Genomic DNA, 22,781 nt, shown 5'->3' with positions numbered 1-22,781 from the left:
ATTAAGCCTGGACTATAATACAGAGCAAGCTTTATGAGTTCATCAAACTGACTTAAAGTATACATACCTCCAGTGAAAAATTAAAACCCTACAATGCTCTTAGAGCCTCATGTGCAGAACCCCAATGAAGTCTTTCCCTTCAAAGCTCAGCCGTTTGTGCTACAAACTTCTCATTCTGCTTACTTCACTAGCAGGAAGTTGTAATAATTGTCTGCCATGTTAAAAGATACAGTGTAGCTGCTGCCCGGTCACGGTCACTCTGTCTACAAGCCTGTGAGCTTACATCCCCCTACTCCCTATCCCCCTCTCACACTGCAGAAAGAGATAGGGAGGCTGCTGGCTTGAATTAATGCCGATGATGCTGCAGTAATAACAGGACTTTTTTTTAGCTAGAATGTACCCTTTTTATATTTAACTCTATCTCTATCTCTCAGCAGGGATGAATTTATTCAAGTCTCCTTCCACTCTTCCCTATATAGCAATGAATGGAGAGTGCAACCTGCAAGTGGATGAGTCTAATAAACAGCGTACTGCACACATTTTTTAATTCTAGATTAAAAACTACAATTTACACACTGAGGTACATGTCCTAAGAAGTTTTTAAGCGGATCACTGGAGGTATGCTGTGAAAATTTATTAGACTTCACACGAACACGTGTTATCTTTTCCACCCAAAACTTTTCCTGTCCATGCACAGTTGTTACTACAGGTATTAGGTGAATGGCAAAGAGTTACTGAAAGGTGAGAAAGTAAGACACATGTATGAATTTTTTTTTGCCTACCCTTGCTATGAGGTCTTAACATAGTACCAGCTTAATAAGTGTGTATGTGTAAAAACCCACTATAGTGACTCAATGGTGAGTTTCTAATGATTTATTTTTTTTAAGAGACTTTCTGATTCCTTATTGGCGTTACTTACGCAACTTTTTGCATTACAGACATATCAATACAGGTATACTATCATATATTATTCTTGTGTTAGTTCATGCCACTACATAGCCCTATAGAAGGACAGAAGGGCCCAACAAGGAGAAACATGAACTTTCTAGTTTGCTAATGTTCTGGTGCTTGGGAAGATTAAGATGCCTATTTAGGTTTGCAACACCCATTGAGAAGAGGAAAGAGGCCAACCTGGCTAAAATAAGCACTGCTTTGTATGCCAAAAATCCGCTGCTAACACTGGGGAAATGGCAAGGCAAATGCTCATTATAAAGCACTATCCAGTACCCATTGAAATTCGGGAACCTTCTCGTTTTCTTATCATGCACTAATACAGAATCAGAAACCATAGTCTTTGTCGTATTAAGATAACAAAGTCAGTATCTATTGTTTCCTTTATATTAATAGATCCATTGTTTTTATCAGGAGATCTAATGTATATATTTCACTTGTTTGTTGGACTAAAATTATTTCCAGTGCCTGTTTCCTCCAATTTTCATACAAGCAAGTATACAATTAGAGAATACAGGAAATTAAAGAAATGTTTTCAAACATCCTTCATAGTACTTTTTATTTTTGCTAACCTAAATGAGATATGAAATGTCAAGATTAGTAGGATTTATGTTCTAAAAACAAGCATAATATTATAAATGACGATACCCTTTAGTATATAGATATACAAAGCAAATTACTTGCATGCTGTGTGTATCAATACGTTGATGTTTTTAGCGAGTAGAGACAGAATATTTAGGTAAAATCTTTCATTAGTGCTCACACATATATTTCAATTTTAACCCATTAACTATTATACACCTGAATACTCATGGCTGTGTAAAGCCAAAAATCTCTTTTAAAACACAAAAATAATAATACTAAGAAGAGTTAGTAAACAACAACAACAACAGACATGATGGTTAATAATAAGACATGTAAGCTAGATAAGTTGGAAGGTATGTTTCCATGAGAACACTGAAGCTCCAAAATAGTACAAGGATACAGTCCCTTCCTGGAAAGAGGATCTTGTGGCGGACCATTTCTCCCATAATGCATCCCACAGACCATATATCCACTAGAAGTGCAGAAACAAGGCCGTTAAGAAATCGAAAGAGGAAAAGGCAAGGTTAGCTAGGAAGGTAAGTTCCTGAAGCATGTGGAAAAAAGTGCAGATTGAAATGCATAAAAATCCAGTTATCACCACCCCCACAAATAAAAAATAAATCTAAAATAAAGTTAGGAACACTTATGAAATGTACCGTTAGAACAGAATCTGCTTGTTCAGACAGAAGGACATCATGGGGGCTCGGAACCCCTTTCTACAAGCAGAGCAGAAAGCTCCTGTAAAAAGTGGACTTTATATTGGCAATTTATCATGACCGTGTATTGCATGGTTGGCCATTCTTTTGACACTAATTATACTGTATTTCCAATGCCGGGGATATTAGGCTGTATGGCGGCTTCAATCTGTCTATGTAGATTTTTATTCATCCAGGTCATAGTATATAAAGATGAGATGAGTCAAAATAAATTGACCTTGTTTAGAAATATTCAAAATATTTCACCACTCATATAAGTGGTTTCCGCAGTATAAATGAGTGCTAGGAAAAATTTATATAGCATAGATACCATTGTGGGAAATGTAATCAAATCACCAAAATGACATGAACCTTATTAAGTAGAATGTAGAACCTGTCCAACAGCTATAATGAACACAATTCATCGAGGTACTAACCTGGCCATAGACCTAAACATGGCCCAACTACCCCTCAAATTTTGTAAACGTTCAGGTTTTTTTTTGCTATTAGGATGCTTATTATAAAAGGGGCACACATGAAAGGATATTTGTCAGGATGGGAACAGTTTTGTCCAGTAAAACTTGGCCATAGCATCATCTGAATAATCTCATCCTTGCACTGCCATATTTTCCTTTTTTTTTTAAGAAGGTGAAGGAAACACTACAGTACCTGTCAAAACATGCATCAGCAGGACATATATTTCCCCTATAGAAACCTTGGGGGATGTTAGAGTATACATTTGTATTTTTTTTAAATACAAATGTATATATCAGACCAATGGTCCAAGAGCATCTTATTCTGTACTGGCCACTGCAGCCTTGTGTGTAATATTTAGGTCTATGACCACCATTTTTTTGTTTTTTGTGTATTAATGAAGGTGTGAATTGTTGTGAAACTTGTGGCGTAAAGATGTTACAACAGCATCGTATGTTGATGAATGATGGTATTAAAGAACAAATGACCAAGGAGAGGGAAGAAGCAAAAAAGGCAGAATAGTCTAGGTGTATCATATGTGGCCAGCCTGTCTTTAAATTCAAAATATTTTCTTAACACGTATTGTTTCCGGGCACTCTCAAGATACACTGAAACAGAATTTTTTTTCTGTACAAAAACCTTTACAATGTGCAGCTCAAAAAGGCCCTCAATAAAGATTAATCCTCATCAAGATATGTCTAATTCTACAGGCCAGGATTTGTAGTCTTTCTACAACCTAAAAAGAAAGAACACTCCTTTGAGGACAATAAAGTTAAAGAGGAATGAAGAAAGCCAAACTAAATGACAAAGGACATGTTCACACGGCATATGTTTGAGGCAGAAAAATACAAGACTGATTTCAAAAGAAAACAGCCTTTAAATCCAGGCGTTTTTGCAGCTGATTTTCAAAGCGTTTTTGGTGTTTGCAAGCGTATTTTGAGGCGTTTTTTTTTGAGCCGTTTTTCATAGTTTTAATGGAAAATCAGCTTCAAAACCGCCTCAAGAAGTGACATGCTAATTCTTTTTACGAGGCTTCTTTTTACGAGGTGTTTTTTTTTATTCAGCAGAGCGTAAAACAAGGCGTTTACGCTCCAAAATCAGCCTGAAAATAAGTTGTGTGAACATAAACCTAAGTGTTTTTTTTTGTAGTGCTAGGACATGTTCAAACCGCTCTCAACAAAAAAAAAACAATGTTTAACAGTGTCAAATATGCTATTGTTTTTGAAAAACGCATTTTAAAATACTTGCGTTTTTCCGTTGGATTTTTTATGTATTTTGTGCATGCTTTTTGTGCATTTTTTGGCACGTAATTAGGACTCCCATTGACTATGAGAACATTTTGCGCATTTTCAAGGAGCTTTACGTGCCATAGAATTGACATGTGATTTTTTTAAGTACATATATGTCCCTTTTTCTGTGCTTTGTAATTTGTTTGAGTGTAGGGACTCACAAGACAATGAGGACCCTTGACGCGGGTTTGCGATCTTGCGTATTTTGGCCAAAATATCAACTATCACCTCATGTTTATCATGTATATTTTTTCAGGATTCAGCAAGGCATTTTAATGATTAGGATAGTGGGCTGTCAGTACTTAGTGAGGTGCACCTAAATATAGCTGCTAATCTAATAGTATGGGCGTGATTAATAGGCTGCAAGCTGACATTGTGCACTACACGTAACCGTGTGACTGGCACCCTTGTATAAGCTTTATCTGTGTGCAATGATAATACTAAGCACCCACCCCCCTCATGAATAGTAGGCATGAGAGTGTCTGTTTATCAGTATTTTGCACCTGTGTAACCTTCCTCCATGTAGCATTGTGCTTGTCTGCATCCTGCTGGGAGCTGGGGATTGGGCTTGCCTTATATCAGTAAGTATTGCCTTTTCTTTCTGTGATTTTAAGTATATTAAAGTCAATATATGTCCCTTTTTCTGTGGAAAGAATTGACATAACGCTGTTTATTTAAGCAACGTGTAATTTATATACACTCACGTAAAAAATCACTTGTATGTAAAAACTGCACGCTTTTCCATTCATTTCAATAGGAAGTTCAATCAAGCATTTTCTGACGCGCATTTCAGAACGTAAGGTGCGCCAAAATACGTATCAAATACATGCCGTGTGAACCGGGTCTTAATGGAAGATCAGCATCAAAAACGCCTCAAGAAGTGACAAGAAACTTATTTTTACGAGGTGTATTTTTATGCGCCGTATTTGAATTCAGGGGCCTAAAAATACACCTACACAGTGTATTTCCATTTAATTCAATGGGAGTTGTTCATAGGCATATTGATCCAAAATACACCTGCAGTGTTCCTGTGTGAACAAGAAGTGGCCTTCAACACAACCTTTTATCATCATACAATGCTGTTTTAGTATCTTTATGCTAGTGGTTGAAAAACAATTTACTATTCTACTTATAAAGCAAAAAACAAGGCCGTGGTGACTGAAAAATGTTAATTAGAGTTAGTGAGACACCTTCCACACCTTCTATTAACATCTCTCAATAATGTTCAAGCCACATTAGTGATTGGATTATGGTGCTTGGCTAAAGGTGACCATACACCTTAGGCCTCCTTCACATCTGTGTTGGGGTCCCGTTCTGACGTTCCGTCGGAGCTTTCCGTCAGAACGGGACCCTGAACAGACACAAACTGACACAAACGGAAACCGGACCCGTCGTTTTGCCGGAAGCAATAGCGTAGTCGACTACACTATCGTTTCCAGCAAAACTACGGATCTGGTGCACAACAGAGACAAACGGAAACCATGGGCACCGGTTCTATCACCATTTAAATCAATGGTGATGGAAACGGAAACCTCTGGTTTCTGTTTGTGTCAGTTTGTCTGTTCAGGGTCCCGTTCTGAAGGAAAGCTCCGACAGAACGGGACCCCAACGCAGATGTGAACGAGGCCTTAGAAAGATGTCAGTCAATCCCCAAATAAATCCCCCAAACACATGCAAGCTCAGCCTAGCCTAGTGTGCATGTGTGCTCAATGGGGAAAGGGGAATAAGCAGCTTGTCTCCAGTGAGAACAAAGGATCGGGCATGATAAAATCCAACATGCCCGATCGTTCTTTCCCCCGACACCCCCATACACAGACAGTTAAGTGGTCCCACCGAAATCGGCGGGTTCGGCCGCCGTTAATCTATTGTGTAAGGGCACCTTTACCCACAATGAAATTTACAGTTGAGAAATTTTTCTACAACTCACTTTAATGGAGGAAGACTCAGGGAAGAGTGGTACAATTTCTTTAAGACTATAATTCATATTACAACTAGGGGAGGAGAGGTATGACCCACATCATGCTGAGGAATAGATGGTTTGACACATAGACGAGCAAGAAAAGGAGTGCTAGGGATGGAGCTATCTGGCACATAGGAGAGCTTATGGATGAGTGGTCTGGCATGATTGAAAAAGGAGTAGTTTGGCATATAGGCAATCTTGGTAAGTCCTGGTATGAGAGGTCTGGTATATGACAAATAGGGATAAAGTGGCCTGGCACATAGCACATATGTGAGCTAGGAAAGGAGTTGTCTGTCTTTTTTGAAATTCTTTATTTTGATGACCGAAGAAGTCCATTTTGTAACATATGGGGTACAGTTGACAAAATACAGAAAAAATACAGAAACCAACAGAAAAAGTAAATGCGGCATACACATACATATATACTGATATTATGTAAGCAATCATTCCCATATAGGGAAATATTCTGAGTGAAAGCAGGCCTCCGCCGCGGAGGTAGTTGTCTGTCTTTAAGAGAGCTAGGAAAGAAGTAATTTGCCACACAAGAAATCTAGGAGAAAATATAGCACAAAGGAACGTTGGCAAAAGAGTAGTTTGGAACATAGGAAGACTGATGAATAAGTGGTCCTGTACATAAAAGGAGCTAGGGATGGACTGGAAGTCACACAGCATTTAGAAATATGTGACAAGAGGTGACATAAATCCTGATGGAGAGCTGTTGCCATTGACATAATTGTGATTCCACACACCAAGAGAGTTGAGACAGGAGGCAGGTTGCATAAAACATGGTTAAAAAATATGACTGGAATTGGAACTTATCCCATTGAAAATGCAGACCAATCTGTGGGCAGGGGGAGCTGAGCAGATTGATATATATTTTTGTAGCAAAAGTTTCATTATAAGACTTTGTTCACAGTTAGTTTTTGGTTACGTTGGAAGTATACATCTGGAGTATTCCCCAAATTATACCTCAGATGGAAGCCTCCGACATATACCACTACATAGGCACATAGTAGTATACATCAGCCATTGACTTTCATGAAAAAAAATGCATGCCGCATTATCCGGGCAGACTGGAGCACACAGCGGAGGACGCGGAACCTTAGTGCTGCTGGCTGGAGTAGCTTGAGTACCTCTCCCTCCAGCTATGGGCCGCTGGGTTGCTCTTCCAGCAAGCAGCAGCACCAAGCCTCCCTGTCCTCCATGCTAGCCTCAGGCTCCCTCAGCACCCTAAGCTCTTTTGTCCAGCATGAGACCCCCATCACCGGAGGAGGTTCGCACAAACGCCTGCTCTGTCCGGGCATCTGGGGAAGATAATGTTAGGGATCTGCCAGGTACTTCATCTAGCTATACTCCTGGGATTAATCAATCCACACCTGAGGCCAGACCTGTTCGACTGACACCATCTCCCACCAACCAGGGTGGCAGGCTCAGGAGTGGGAGAGCCTATCGCGGCCTGGTCTCTCGGAGTTAGCTCCGCCCCCTGCCCTTTATTACCTGCCCTGTGCTCTCCCTCAGTGCTTGTAATTCTTTTGGATTCCTGGCCCCACTGCTGCTTGCTCCAGCCTGCTTCTGCCGTGCTTCTGCCTTGCTGCAGTTCTGCTTGACCTGCTTTGCTTGCCCTGGCTTGCTCCTGTCTCCGTGCCCGCTCGGGTGTACTCACTTCGTCCTGGTCCTGACTGTTCGTTCGCCGCCCCGTTTCCTCGTGGCGTTCCGTGGCTACTGCCCCTTCCCTTGCGTGTTCCCTGTTTGTCTTCCAGTGCACTTAGCCAGCGTAGGGACCGCCGCCCAGTTGTACCTCGTCGCCTAGGGCGGGTCGTTGCAAGTAGGCAGGGACAGGGCGGTGGGTAGATTAGGGCTCACTTTCCCTTCACCTCCTTCCTGCCATTACATAATTACAAGCCCTTACCTAGTCTACCCTTTCTCCTACGCTGACGCTATCATGGACCCCCTTGAGACCCTGACCCAGCAGATGCAGGGCCTCTCCCTACAGGTCCAGGCCCTGGCCCAAAGGGTCAATCAGGGTGACGCTGCTTTAGTAGTACCCCTCACCTCACCTCTAGAACCCGACCTCAAGTTACCTGACCGGTTTTCAGGGGACCGTAAGACGTTTCTCTCCTTCCGGGAGAGTTGCAGACTGTATTTCCGCCTAAAGCCCCACTCCTCAGGTTCCGAGAACCAGCGGGTGGGTATCATCATATCCCGACTCCAGGAAGGGCCCCAAGAGTGGGCCTTCTCCTTGGCTCCTGACGCCCCTGAACTTTCCTCTGTTGATCGTTTTTTCTCTGCCCTCGGACTCATTTACGACGAGACTGACAGGACTGCTTTAGCCGAGAGTCAGCTGGTGACCTTACGTCAGGGTAGGAGACCGGTTGAGGAGTACTGTTCTGATTTTAGGAAGTGGTGCGTAGCTTCTCAGTGGAACGATCCGGCCCTAAGGTGCCAGTTTAGGTTAGGATTATCTGACGCCCTGAAGGATCTGCTGGTTAGCTACCCCTCGCCTGACTCCCTTGACCAGGTTATGGCCCTAGCAGTACGACTTGACCGACGTCTCAGGGAACGTCAGCTAGAACGCTTCAGTGTGCTCCCCTCTGACTTTTCTGCGATTCCCCCCGAGGTCCCGTCTCCTCGCCCCTCCACGGAGGACTCGGAGGTACCTATGCAACTCGGGGCCTCCATGTCCCCTCGACAACGTAGGGAGTTTCGCAGAATGAATGGTCTCTGCTTCTACTGTGGGGACGACAAGCATCTACTGAACACCTGTCCCAGGCGCAAGAATAAGAAGCCGGAAAACTTCCGCGCCTAAGTGATCATCGGGGAGGTCACTTGGGCGCACAGGTATTTCCCGTTAATGTGAAACGCAATAAAATTTTGCTTCCCTTTCAGGTCTCGTTTGCTGGCCGGTCTGCCACGGGCAGTGCTTTCGTGGATTCTGGCTCATCTGCTAATATCATGTCTGTGGAATTTGCTATGTCTCTAAAGATGCCTTGTATTGATTTACCTTATCCTATCCCTGTAGTAGGAATCGACTCAACCCCCCTTGCTAATGGTTATTTTACTCAGCATACTCCTGTTTTTGAACTCCTGGTTGGCTCCATGCATTTGGAGCAGTGCTCTGTACTGGTGATGCAGGGATTATCGTCTGATCTGGTTTTAGGCCTTCCCTGGTTGCAGTTGCATAATCCCACATTTGATTGGAATACTGGGGATCTCACCAAATGGGGTAATGAATGTCTTATGTCATGTTTTTCCGTTAACTCTATTTCTCCCCGGGAGGAGGTAAACACGCTTCCTGAGTTTGTTCAGGACTTCGCCGATGTGTTTTCTAAGGAGGCCTCCGAGGTGTTGCCCCCCCATAGAGATTACGATTGCGCTATCGATTTGGTGCCTGGTGCCAAGCTTCCTAAGGGTAGGATATTTAATCTTTCATGTCCTGAACGTGAAGCGATGAGGGTATATATCCAAGAATGCCTGGCCAAGGGTTTCATTCGCCCCTCGACTTCTCCTGTAGGTGCTGGCTTCTTCTTCGTGGGGAAGAAGGATGGTGGTCTTAGGCCGTGCATTGATTATCGTAACCTGAATAAGGTCACCGTAAGGAACCAGTACCCACTTCCTTTGATTCCGGATCTTTTTAATCAGGTTCAGGGAGCCCAGTGGTTTTCTAAGTTCGATCTACGGGGGGCATATAACCTTATCCGCATCAAAGAGGGGGATGAGTGGAAAACTGCGTTCAACACACCCGAGGGTCATTTCGAATACCTGGTCATGCCCTTTGGGTTGTGTAATGCCCCTGCTGTCTTCCAGAATTTTATTAATGAAATCCTGAGAGATTACCTGGGGATATTTCTTGTTGTGTACCTTGATGACATACTGGTGTTTTCCAAGGACTGGTCCTCCCACGTGGAGCATGTCAGGAAGGTGCTCCAGGTCCTTCGGGAGAATAATCTGTTTGCTAAGACTGAAAAATGTGTCTTTGGGGTACAGGAGATACCATTTTTAGGGCAAATCCTCACTCCTCATGAATTCCGCATGGACCCTGCCAAGGTTCAAGCTGTGGCGGAATGGGTCCAACCTGCCTCCCTTAAGGCGTTACAGTGTTTTTTAGGGTTCGCCAACTATTACAGGAGATTTATTGCCAACTTCTCGGTCGTCGCTAAGCCTCTTACGGACCTCACCCGCAAGGGTGCCGATGTCCTCCATTGGCCCCCTGAGGCCGTCCAGGCCTTTGAGACTCTCAAGAAGTGCTTTATCTCGGCCCCCGTGCTGATTCAGCCCAACCAAGAGGAGCCATTTATTGTGGAGGTTGACGCTTCCGAGGTGGGAGTGGGGGCCGTCTTGTCCCAGGGTACCAGCTCCCTCACCCATCTCCGCCCCTGTGCTTACTTCTCTAGGAAGTTTTCGCCCACGGAGAGTAACTATGATATTGGCAACCGCGAACTTCTAGCCATTAAATGGGCTTTTGAGGAGTGGCGGCACTTCCTGGAGGGGGCCAGACACCAGGTAACGGTCCTTACGGATCACAAGAATCTGGTTTTCCTAGAATCGGCCCGGAGGCTTAATCCTAGACAAGCTCGGTGGGCACTATTCTTTACCAGATTTAATTTCTTGGTTACCTATAGGGCTGGGTCGAAGAATATTAAGGCTGACGCTCTGTCACGTAGTTTCATGGCCAATCCTCCTTCCGAGAAGGATCCCGCTTGTATTTTACCCCCTGGTATAATCGTCTCTGCCACGGATTCTGATTTAGCTTCTGATATCGCGGCTGATCAGGGTGCAGCTCCCGGGAACATCCCTGGGGACAAACTGTTTGTTCCCCTGCAATACCGGCTGAGGGTACTCAGGGAAAACCATGACTCCGCTCTATCTGGTCATCCTGGCATCTTGGGCACCAAACACCTCATTACCAGAAACTATTGGTGGCCTGGGTTGCCTAAAGATGTTAGGGCTTACGTCGCCGCTTGTGAGGTTTGCGCTAGGTCCAAAACCCCTAGGTCCCGACCTGCGGGCCTACTACGTTCCTTGCCCATTCCCCAGAGACCTTGGACCCATATCTCCATGGATTTTATCACCGATTTGCCTCCATCTCAGGGCAAGTCGGTGGTGTGGGTGGTAGTCGACCGCTTCAGCAAGATGTGCCACTTTGTGCCCCTTAAGAAGCTACCTAACGCCAAGACGTTAGCTTCTTTGTTTGTGAAACACATCCTGCGTCTCCATGGGGCCCCAGTCAATATCGTTTCTGACAGAGGGGTACAATTTGTTTCCTTATTTTGGAGAGCTTTTTGTAAAAAGTTGGAGATTGATCTGTCCTTCTCCTCCGCCTTCCATCCCGAAACTAATGGCCAAACGGAAAGGACCAACCAATCCCTGGAACAATATTTAAGGTGTTTCATCTCTGACTGTCAATTCGATTGGGTCTCATTCCTTCCCCTTGCTGAATTTTCCCTGAATAACCGGGTCAGTAACTCGTCAGGGGTCTCCCCATTTTTCTGTAATTTCGGGTTTAACCCAAGGTTCTCCTCCGTCTCCCCTGGTTGTTCCAATAATCCTGAGGTAGAGGAGGTTCATCGGGAACTGTGCACTGTCTGGGCCCAGGTTCAGAAGAACCTAGAGGCGTCCCAGAGCGCACAAAAGATTCAGGCGGATAGTAGACGTTCTGCTAACCCCCGGTTTGTCGTCGGGGATTTGGTCTGGTTGTCGTCCAGGAACTTGCGCCTTAAGGTCCCGTCCAGGAAGTTTGCTCCCCGATTCATTGGACCTTATAAGATCATTGAAGTCCTCAACCCTGTATCCTTCCGTCTGGAGCTCCCCCCATCCTTTCGCATACATGACGTCTTCCATGCCTCCCTCCTTAAACGCTGCTCCCCGTCCTGGTCCCCCTCGAGGATACCTCCTGTTCCCGTTCTCACCCCTGAGGGGGTGGAATTCGAGGTGGCCAAGATTATGGACAGTAGGATGGTCCAGGGCTCCCTCCAGTACCTGGTCCATTGGAAAGGATACGGGCCGGAGGAGAGGACTTGGGTACCTGCCCGTGATGTTCACGCTGGGGTATTGATCAGGAGGTTCCACCTCCTCTTCCCCACTAAACCGGGTCCCCTTAGTAAGGGTCCGGTGGCCCCTCATAAAAGGGGGAGTACTGTTAGGGATCTGCCAGGTACTTCATCTAGCTATACTCCTGGGATTAATCAATCCACACCTGAGGCCAGACCTGTTCGACTGACACCATCTCCCACCAACCAGGGTGGCAGGCTCAGGAGTGGGAGAGCCTATCGCGGCCTGGTCTCTCGGAGTTAGCTCCGCCCCCTGCCCTTTATTACCTGCCCTGTGCTCTCCCTCAGTGCTTGTAATTCTTTTGGATTCCTGGCCCCACTGCTGCTTGCTCCAGCCTGCTTCTGCCGTGCTTCTGCCTTGCTGCAGTTCTGCTTGACCTGCTTTGCTTGCCCTGGCTTGCTCCTGTCTCCGTGCCCGCTCGGGTGTACTCACTTCGTCCTGGTCCTGACTGTTCGTTCGCCGCCCCGTTTCCTCGTGGCGTTCCGTGGCTACTGCCCCTTCCCTTGCGTGTTCCCTGTTTGTCTTCCAGTGCACTTAGCCAGCGTAGGGACCGCCGCCCAGTTGTACCTCGTCGCCTAGGGCGGGTCGTTGCAAGTAGGCAGGGACAGGGCGGTGGGTAGATTAGGGCTCACTTTCCCTTCACCTCCTTCCTGCCATTACAGATAATCAGTATGTGGGGACTTACCTGGGGAGCTGAGAGGAGAACTGCGAAGACAACTCCCGGGGGACCCAGGCAGAGATAAGTGAATGACATTTATTTTGAGAGAAGCACTTCTTGGTGGCACATGCATTTTGGTTTTTCAGTGGAGAGAAGGCTGAAGACCCAGCGACTCCTGATGCTTAGCCCTGGAACTCTGACCTCTTGACGTAACTGCTCATATATGGACAGTTAGGTCATGAGCTGTCCTAGGGCCCGGGGACTTCAAAAGCTCTGCCAGGGGACTTCGAACCTGGGGAAGCTCTCGACGTCAGTGCCCATATATGGCCAGTTACTTCGGGAGCTATTTCGGGACCAGAGTCCCAGGCATAGCATCAAGATTCAGAGCAGCATTAGTCCCCGCATCGGGATTCAGAGAGCTTCCCCTCTCTGAATCCTGATGCTCTGCCCGGAGTCGCATATGTTTAATGGTGGCCTGGGATGGTTAAACATAAAAGAGTTTTTACTGGTTTCTGTGGTAAAGAATAGCGTAGTCTACTACTCTATAACATACCTTTTTTTTTGCGGTAATCTGACGTACTGGCCAGATGAAGACCAAACTTACACGTTTAGAGCTTACATTAGGAGCTTCCCGACGTACGCACTAAACGAAGGGTCAAAATGTGGTGTGCACAGAGCCTAACTTGTAATTTATTCATTTAAACCTCTGCTCTTTCTGGGCTTAGGAGTCCGGTGGGTGGTCCTATTCAGTGATTGACAGATATCTTTGTATTCTCACTCATACAGGGTAGCCTGTCAGTCACTCTGTAGGACTGTCCACTGGACTCCTAAGCCCAGAGTGAGAAGAGGTTTAACTGAATAAATTACAAGTCATACTGAATCTTTTGCTATAAAAATATACATGAACCTTCTCACCTACTCCTACTCTATAACATGCTGCCCACACAGGTTACTTTTAATATAGTTTGCACTACTTTATAATCATATAAATTATGGAGTCTTATTGAATATTGCTCTTTTTCTCTTGTGAGTCAGTTTTCATAAATGTTCCTAATTATTTTCATTTAAATTAAAAAGCAAATTATAATAGCAAAATAGCAGCTTAAACAAAACTATTTGTTAATAAAAATTACCCCAATTAGCAAATAAGTGAACAGATTTTAAATGCCACCTGGTAATTGTACAGATGGGGATAAGGTGAGATCTAAGGGAATGAAAATACTGATGGCAGTTAGAAAATAAATCAATAAACTTTAGTAAAATGATGGATGTGAAAATATCTTAATAAAGACATGTCATTTTCTGAATTGGATTATAATAAATGTTATTAGACTAAAAAAATGTGTGTTATGATGCAAAGACCAGAGCAATTTTCTTTAAGATGACATTTTTGCTTAGTATCCCATTATGGTACTCAGAATATCTATGGCATGATATAAAAAAAAAGGAGAGAAAATAACTCTAAAGTAATAAATAATAACTGACGTAATCTAATATTCATGTATAAAATCCATATAATCCTTATGTGTGTACAAGATATTGGAAAAATAATAGTTACATTTCAATAGTCCAGTGACCAAGGGACGGGCATTGTGCTGGACTAACAGATGCTCTGGACTACAGGATGTCCAATTATCTAAACCAATCATTATAAATCTAGGTATTTTAGCACATACTAGACTAGGAGATTCTGAACTTTCTCTAATATGGTACATATGCTGTATTGGTTGTTTAACATGTAGAGATTTTTATAAACTAGTTATATTTTTCCAGGAAATAAAGCCTATATAATATATAATATAGCCTATAGATTTTTTTCCTTGTAGAGCTCCGGTATACTATCCATATTGAACATAAACAGCCACTCCTTTATTGCCAAAGGTCGATAGCTACATTACATTGTATATGGTATGACATGGGGGAAGGGGGATATTGGGGTTAATAACATTGACACATGAATTGTAGGTTTTTGACAGGACTGAGGTTTTAAAATCAAGATCAACCCAAGGGGTCTATTTTACTAAATCACATGTAAAGTAATTCTCTTCAAGGAAATATTTTTTATGAAAACTCAATACTTGGTTACCAATTATGCACATTTACATGAATTTAATGGCTAAATATACAATTATATTATTACTGTTGTATTTAATAACATTGCATTTACTAAAAGATTGTGTCTAGGGTACAGCCTACCATTTTCCTTGTATCCCATTCCAAGAATGACTTCTGGCGCTCTGTAATAACGTGTTACTACGTAGGGAGTCATCATGAAGCTGGTGCCAGCGGTCCGTGCCAAGCCAAAGTCAAGGATCTTCAATGTGCAGTCTGACTTCACAACAATATTACTTGGTTTTAAGTCCTGCATTTAAAAATAAATAATGTGACGGACGTTTTATTCAATGGCCGTTGTTTTAATGGACTGTGTGAACGGCCCGTGAAAGAATAGGACATGTCCTTTTTTTCCCCTGTTTTCACAAATCCCTCAATAGACTCAAGACTTTATGGGATCCGTGAAAACGGGTTCCGCACTGATGCAAATCGGCCGTTAAAAACGTCAGGTTTTTTTTTACGGCCGATTGGACACACGTTCGTGTAAATATAGCCTAAGAGCCATGATTCCAAATAGATGCCCAGTTTTCAGTTGGTTATGCAAAATAATTGTCATTTTTCTTTTTTTATTTGCTTCTTTTAGTACAATTTTTTGTCTTTACTTTAAATAAAATTAAGGCTATACTTGTTTTATTTTGAATCTATAGCCAACACTATACAATGCATCACAAATCAGGTTCCACATGTTCTGCTATTGCAATCACTTAAAGCAATTAATTGTACAATTTAAACTAAAGCCTAGATCATGTTTTTAAGACAGACACAGTTTTTGCAAAAAGGGTTTTCCTATAAGGGCATGACCACACGTGGCGGATTTCCTCCGCAACTGTCCGCATCAATGCCGCACAGAATCTGCGTTGCAGATTCTGCTGCGGATCTGCACAAAATGTGCAGTACATTGATGCGGACTAGCTGCTGCGGACTGCGGGAAAAGTGCTTCCCTTCTCCCTATCAGTGCAGGATAGAGAGAAGGGACAGCACTTTCCCTAGTGAAAGTAAACGATTTTCATACTTACCGGCCGTTGTCTTGGTGACGCGTCCCTCTTTCGGCATCCAGCCCGACCTCCCTGGATGACGCGCCAGTCCATGTGACCGCTGCAGCCTGTGCTTGGCCTGTGATTGGCTGCAGCCGTCACTTAGACTGAAGCGTCATCCTGGGAGGCCGGACTGGAGACAGACGCAGGGAGTTCTCGGTAAGTATGAACTTCTATTGTTTTTACAGGTAACTGTATATTGGGATCGGTAGTCACTGTCCCGGGTGCAGAAACAGTTACTGCCGATCGCTTAACTCTTTCAGCACCCTGGACAGTGACTATTTACAGACGTCTCCTAGCAACGCTCCCGTCATTACGGGAGCCCCATTGACTTCCTCAGTCTGGCTGTAGACCTAGAAATACATAGGTCCAGCCAGAATGAAGAAATGTCATGGTAGTAAAACCAATACGCTCCGCAGCACACATAAGATCTGCGGACTTCATTGCGGAATTTTGACTCTCCATTGAAGTCAATGGAGAAATTCCGCCATGAGTCCGCCACTGCTCCGCAACAGACAGAGCATGCTGCGGACACCAAATTCCGCTCCGCAGCCTATGCTCCGCAGCGGAATTTTACGCCTCGTCTAAACGAACACTGCTAAATTAAAGTGTAAGTCAATGGACAAACGGCTCCGCTGCGGATTAACGCTGCGGAGTGTCCGCAGCGGAATTTAAGTGAAATTCCGCCACGTGTGAACCCAGCCTAAAAGTGATAATATTTAATGATATTTGAAATTATGATAATTGGAAATAAACTTTTTGCAATTTATACTAATCATAACGTTTGTCATGTTTTCTACCTTCCCTTTTTTTCCATTCTGCTTAATGTTTTTGGGGTAGACAGAAAACTGCCGCAGGCACTGTTTTTTCTATTAATTGTATTGGTAGCAGGTTCAAACATACGCAAAGTAAAGAGGTGCTTTCTTCACAAAACGGTGCCACACCTGTCCACAGGTTGTGTTTGGTATAGCAGCTCTGCCTCATTCACTACAATGGAGCTGAGCTGCATTACCAGACACAACTCATTGACAGGTGTGGTCCTCTTTATGGATGAAATCAGCCATGTTTGTTTAATCCTGGACAACACTTTTATCCCTCATTCTTGCACACAGTTCAGGAAACAAAAGGATGGTCAGTAGCCACAGTTCCTAAAAATTTTATATTTTCAACATCTAGGGGTTTTAGTGCGTTGAGTAAAAGGGCGTGAGCCTCTTTTGAGCTGGTTGGAGATTTACCTGACGCAAAATCTATTAGGCATTGTTCAGATTTGCGTTGGGGTCCCGTTCTGACGTTCCATCTCAGCTTTCCGTCATAACAGACCCAAACTGACAGAGATTTCCGTTTCCATCACCATTGATTTCAATGGTGACGGATACGGTGCCCATGGTTTCCGTTTGTCTCTGTTTTGCACCAGACCCGTAGTTTTGCCGGAAGCAATAGTGACTATGCTATTGCTTCCGGCAAAACGATGGGTGCAGTGCACAACAGAGACAAACGGAAACCATGGGCACCGAATCAGTCACCATTAAAATCAATGGTGATGAAAACGGAAACCTCTGGTTTCTGTCTCTGTGAGTTTGTGTCTGTTCGGGGTCCCTTTCCGACAGAAAGCTCCGACGGATCGTCAGAATGGGACCCCAACGCAGATGTGAACAAAGCCTTACCCAGTTCTTCTTGGGTTGGTTATAAAGACAAAGGGCTCATGCACATGACCGTAGTGGTGTGCACGGCCCGTGATTTGCGGCTCGAACGGCAGCGGAGTGTAATCGTGTAATCGTGTGCATTAGTTTAAATGAGCCTGGACCGCAAAATACGGCCGTAATAAGACATGTCCTATCTTTTTGCGATCCGGGCTCCCGGGCAATGCACAGACCGTGGAAACCACAGTCGTGTGCATGGGCCCATAGAAATAAATGGGACCTTAATTCACCCACAGATTTGCAGGTGAATTGCGGCCGCAAAAACACGTTCGTGTTCATGGGGCCAAAATATCTATTTTTGTCAAAACAATCAGTGGGGGTTTCATATCATGTATTGTCATCAATGTGACCTTCTTTAGAATTCCCCTTTAAGTACCCCAAAGAGTCCAATGATTTTTTTTTATGTTTTGAATCATCTACAAGCTATATAAAGTTGATAAAAAAAAAGCTATTTGGAGTTTTATTTAACTAATGAAGTAACCATTAAATCCATGTTAAGCATTACAAGAGGTTAAGCTATCATTAAAATACTGAAAACAAAGCAAACAGTGCGGAAAACGCAAAAATTTGATACTACTAACCCTGTGTATGATTCCAGCTGAGTGAAGATGTTTAATGCCACAAAGCATTTGGTACAGGAGGTAAGACATTCGCTCATGATCCAATTCCATTTGAATCACCTGGCATAAATTGGCATCCATTAACTCCATGACTAGGTAACTAGAAAATAGGAATAGTGCTTGGAATTAATCAGTTCCCACCAAATTGGATGCTGCCTAGACACTTGTTATAAAATGATATTACAGAACTGTGAAGGCAAGCATGAATGTTATTATTTTGTATACATTTTGTGTTACGTGCTTTAATTTTATACTGAAAATATATTTGGCTGGATTTACTAAGGCTTCGTTAGATTTGTATTAGACGTTATAAAGTTATTATATATAGAAATGATCAATAATAATAGTAATACATAAAACACATACATGTGCCTTCTTCAACTGCAATCTCCAGCTTTGTTACAAACTAAATCATCGATACAATTGTAGCCTTTACGACTGTTCTTAAACTTCCTACAAGTACAGCCGCATCCGACAATCAATACCGTGTTGATTTTATCTACTAAATGAAAGTACTTTCTCCGCCTCTGTAGATTAAAATAATTTAATCAGGCATTACTTACACATCTTGGAAATCCTCGAGAGATTTCTGTGGCGTAAAGACATTTAATAAACTGATAATCTAAAAGAGAACGGGAAACAAAGACAGACATATGATAAGAAGTAAGATGCAATTCTTTTTTAATTTCCAAAATCATTATGCAAATGAAATTTTGATAACAAACTGCTGTAGTCATGCTGAAAATTGGAGGCACTAGAGACATCTTGAAGCTTAAACTCTGACTCCTTCCATCTTGCATCATGTTAACACAGAGAAGGTAGACTCTAATGTTTTAACTACTTAAAGGCAGTTTTCTACTTTTTTAAGGGTTGAGCTTCATTCTACACCCATTTCTAGAAACAAAGTGGCTTTCGTTCAGAGACCGCATGTTTGGCTATTGACTAATTGGCTTACTATGTCAGCTTGGAAAAAAGGAGAGGGCAGCCGACTGGAGTCAAAGTGGCAAAACACTTTCCTAGCACTGCTGCTATTTAGTTCTAGCAATCGGTATGGGTCACAGAGGCCGGACCTTACAGGTCAGACATTGATGGAATTTCCTAATGATATAACGTTGAGATAACGCCTGCTTGTCTGCTATAGATACTCCTCTGCCTTTAGCCTTACTAAATCCTACTGAGATGATTGAGGTGGTCCTCTAAGTGAAACCCTCATTTGTTAACCATGGGTCATAGATGTGACAATTGTGGCTCCCTGATGGACCTCTGTAACTCATAGAAAAGAATGGCAGCCCACTGGTTTCAATAGGCAGTGTTGGTTCAGGGAAACTGGACAGATGCTTATTGGGGGATTGTGAGAGCTCCTAGCAGCGAGTACCCTGTAAGTTATCACTACATTTAGGTGAACACCACCATAACTAAGGCTCTGTTCACAATGCATTTGAGCCCTACGTTTAGTCTAAAGCCCGGAAAAAATTCCTCACGTCTACACCAAATGTTTCCATAGGGCTCCCATCACCTGATAGAGACCAAAAGAGTGTATTTTTTGCCTCTGTCAGGATGGTATCTGTCGGTATCCTTTTTTTTTCTGTAGTCAACTATGCTTTTTTATGCACAGGCATCACACAAAAACAGTTTATCGCAATTTTTTAACATTTGAGCCTATGGGCGACATATGCCACTGGATGCCTATACAGTGGAATACGTCAGAGCCTTCTTTCAGAAGTATGCGTAGATGAAATACATACTCATAAAGTATCCGTGTAATGAAAGTTTAGACATGATGTGAACAGAGTCTAATAAATGTAATGTCAAACCGGTTTCTTTTATGTCAATTTGTTTTCACTGCTGACAGGAAATGGAAGGGGAAAAGTGCATCTGCAACAGAGCAGGGAATCTTATTACACATCTGCTAAAATAACAATATGTGTGCAGAGAAAAGAAGCGGCAATATATATTTTATTGCAATCCCAGACATGTATTACAGTGGGAGAATGTTGGACTGCACACAAGACGACGACCGTTTCACGGTAAGCGCGCCAGGCCAGACGAAGCGCGCTTCACACGAAATGGCTGTTGCCTTGTGTGCAGTGCTACGTTTTCCCGCTGTGATACCCGTCCGGGAATACAATAAAATATATATTTTTTTTAAGACAACTATTTGGGTGAGCGCTGCTTCTTTTCTCTACACACTCATAGTTTTTGACATTGTATTTTCAAGTAGTGCACCACCCGTGTAGGAACACATGAGTATCTTTCCCTATTGCTTAGTCTTGGCATGTCAGCTGTGAGTTGAGTAGTGCCAGCTACTGTTTTACCCTTCTTCCATTTTAAAATAACAATATAGTGTACGCAGTAAAGTTTAGGCTTCTGGCTGGAGCTGAGCCAATCTTTCACCTAATTTTGCTCTTGGCTGATTTTCAGCCCTTTGGTGATTTAATTCACTAGGTTTGAGATTCACTTTTGGTGAATTTAAGAGAAAAGTAGGGGACTCGCTTCTCTCATTGTATTCTATGAAACAGAAAATCAACAAAACGGCGAAACAGGCGAATTGATTCCCTCACCCCTAATCCTGCCTAGATCGGAGCACATTTTACCATTCAGATGCTGTATAGAATTAGCCCCCCCCCCACCCACAATTGGTACCTCCCAGAAAAAAGAATCTCGTGAGATTTGGACCCCACTCTGCTGAAATTAAATAAAACCTGTGTCTTGTAATACTGAGGGAAAACCGATGTTCTGCTAATGATATGTATAGGGAATAACTTGTATCTTTTCATCTACTGTCACTTTTTCAGTTTTTGTCCGCACCGATAGGTCCTTTTTAATGATACACAAGTCCCAGTGTGTAGGATACTCAATGATAATAAATCAGAACATTTTCCAGTTAGATAACTCTATATTTTAGCTCTCTAGATTAAGGCGAACATACTTTCCCACTAAATCCTATTATTTACTGTACTTCACAAAGAGCTTGGAGTACTTTTCTCCGTTATTTTCCTAGCAGCAATGTCTAGCTATGCTTTTAGTGTTCAGATGATCAATTGCTTCTTGGTAGGGTTCTTTACAGCCCTCCTTACCTTTACAATTAAATAAATCCATATCAACAAGGCACTGGAACAAAATGTGCCCTGGGTTTCAATGAACTAGTCCTTACAGCACATTCATTGAATAAGACAGAGGATGTTAGAGCACAAATACAGTCAAAAACAAAAAACATACAGCCCATACAGATGCAAATTAGAAAGTCGCCATAGTTATTACTACTACTGTAGATCTGTTGTACATTGTTAGAAATTACACATAAATACAAATACAATATTTACAGATACAGCCAGTAGTTGAGTTGTACAAATTCTCAAGAATTAAATACTAGGTACATACTAAACATGATTGATGAATGGCCACCAGCCAGTAGAGAACAAACAAATTCCTCTAGTGCTAGCCTGTACATGTTGGCAGCCTTCCAAGATAGTTTGCATCCTATTGCCAAACCTAATGTTCTCCTTCCTTCTTTTTGTTGCATTGAGGAACTGTTTGTGTGGGACTGGGGCTTGAAAGGCTCTCAAGCAAAGAAGTCAGACTTCTAACCACTGCGAGTCCTATAGTTATGTCACTTTCAAAAATAGATAGCTAGAGACAACATACATGTCACCCGTATTCCACCCGTATTTACGGACACGTTTTTGGCTGCAAAATTGCACTGCACTAATCGGCAGCCCTTCTCTCTATTAGTGCAGGATAGAGAGAAGGGACAGCCCTTTCCGTAATAAATGTAAAAGAAATTCATACTTACCCGGCCGTTGTCTCGGTGACGCGTCCCTCTCTTGACATCCAGTCCGACCTCCCTGGATGACGTGGCAGTCCATGTGACCGCTGCAGCCAGTGATTGGCCTGTGATTGGCTGCAGCGGTCACATGGGCTGTAACGTCATCCCAGGAGGCCGGACTGGAGGAAGAAGCAGGGAGTTCTGGGTAAGTATGTACGTCTTTTTTTTTTACAGCTTTATCTATATTGTGATCGGTAGCCACTGTCCAGGGTGCTGAAACAGTTACTGCCAATCGCTTAACTCTTTCAGCACCCTGGACAGTGACTATTTACTAACGTCGCCTAGCAACGCTCCCGTATTACGGGTGCACACGCGTAGTCACCCGTAATTACAGGAGCCCCATAGATTTCTATGGGCTGCCCGTGCCGTAATTACGGCCTGAAATAGGACATGTTCTATCTTTTTCAAAAGCACGGGCACCTTCCCGTCAGCATACGGGGAGGTACCCGTGGCCAATAGAAGTCTATGGGCCCGTAATTACGGGAGTTTTTACGGTCGTGTGCATGGGGCCTTACTCTATTTGCTGAAATACAGTCTCAAACTTGCAAGGAACCTCCACCATGGTTCCCTGTTGCCTGCAGACACTCATTATTGTACCGCTCTCCAGCCCTTCAGTGAACAAACTGCTTTCTGTTACACCAAATATTTCAAATTTTGACTCATCAGTCCAGAGCACTTGCTGACATTTTTCTGCACCCCAGTTCCTATGTTTTCGTGCGTAGTTGAGTCACTTGGCCTTGTTTCTTTGGATTTTTGTCCGCAATTATTCCAGGAAGAACACTTCTGGTCAGACTTCTCCGAACGGTACATGTGTGTACCTGGGTCCCTT

The 22,781-nt window shown here is 43.2% G+C and overlaps 1 protein-coding gene across 9 annotated transcripts in view; it reads right to left on the bottom strand.

The window, feature by feature from the left end:
- MAPK10 (mitogen-activated protein kinase 10) overlaps nucleotides 1-22,781 on the bottom strand; it is a 239,964-nt gene that overhangs the window by 56,781 nt on the left and 160,402 nt on the right. For 7 of the 9 annotated variants that reach the window (XM_075860970.1, XM_075860994.1, XM_075860961.1 and 4 more), the window contains 4 exons: nucleotides 18,690-18,748; nucleotides 18,088-18,226; nucleotides 14,857-15,022; nucleotides 1,937-2,008 (listed from right to left, as the gene is read on the bottom strand). In XM_075860970.1, the coding sequence (XP_075717085.1) occupies nucleotides 1,937-2,008; nucleotides 14,857-15,022; nucleotides 18,088-18,226; nucleotides 18,690-18,748 (436 nt within the window). The remainder of the gene's footprint in view (nucleotides 1-1,936; nucleotides 2,009-14,856; nucleotides 15,023-18,087; nucleotides 18,227-18,689; nucleotides 18,749-22,781) is intronic. The other 2 variants (XM_075860977.1, XM_075860953.1) reach the window with 1 other exon arrangement.

The sequence above is a fragment of the Rhinoderma darwinii genome, chromosome 1 (genome assembly GCF_050947455.1).
Source record: "Rhinoderma darwinii isolate aRhiDar2 chromosome 1, aRhiDar2.hap1, whole genome shotgun sequence".
Lineage (NCBI taxonomy): Eukaryota > Metazoa > Chordata > Amphibia > Anura > Rhinodermatidae > Rhinoderma > Rhinoderma darwinii.
The sequence above is the reverse complement of the archived record's forward strand: the minus strand, read 5'-3'. Positions and strand labels throughout refer to the sequence as shown.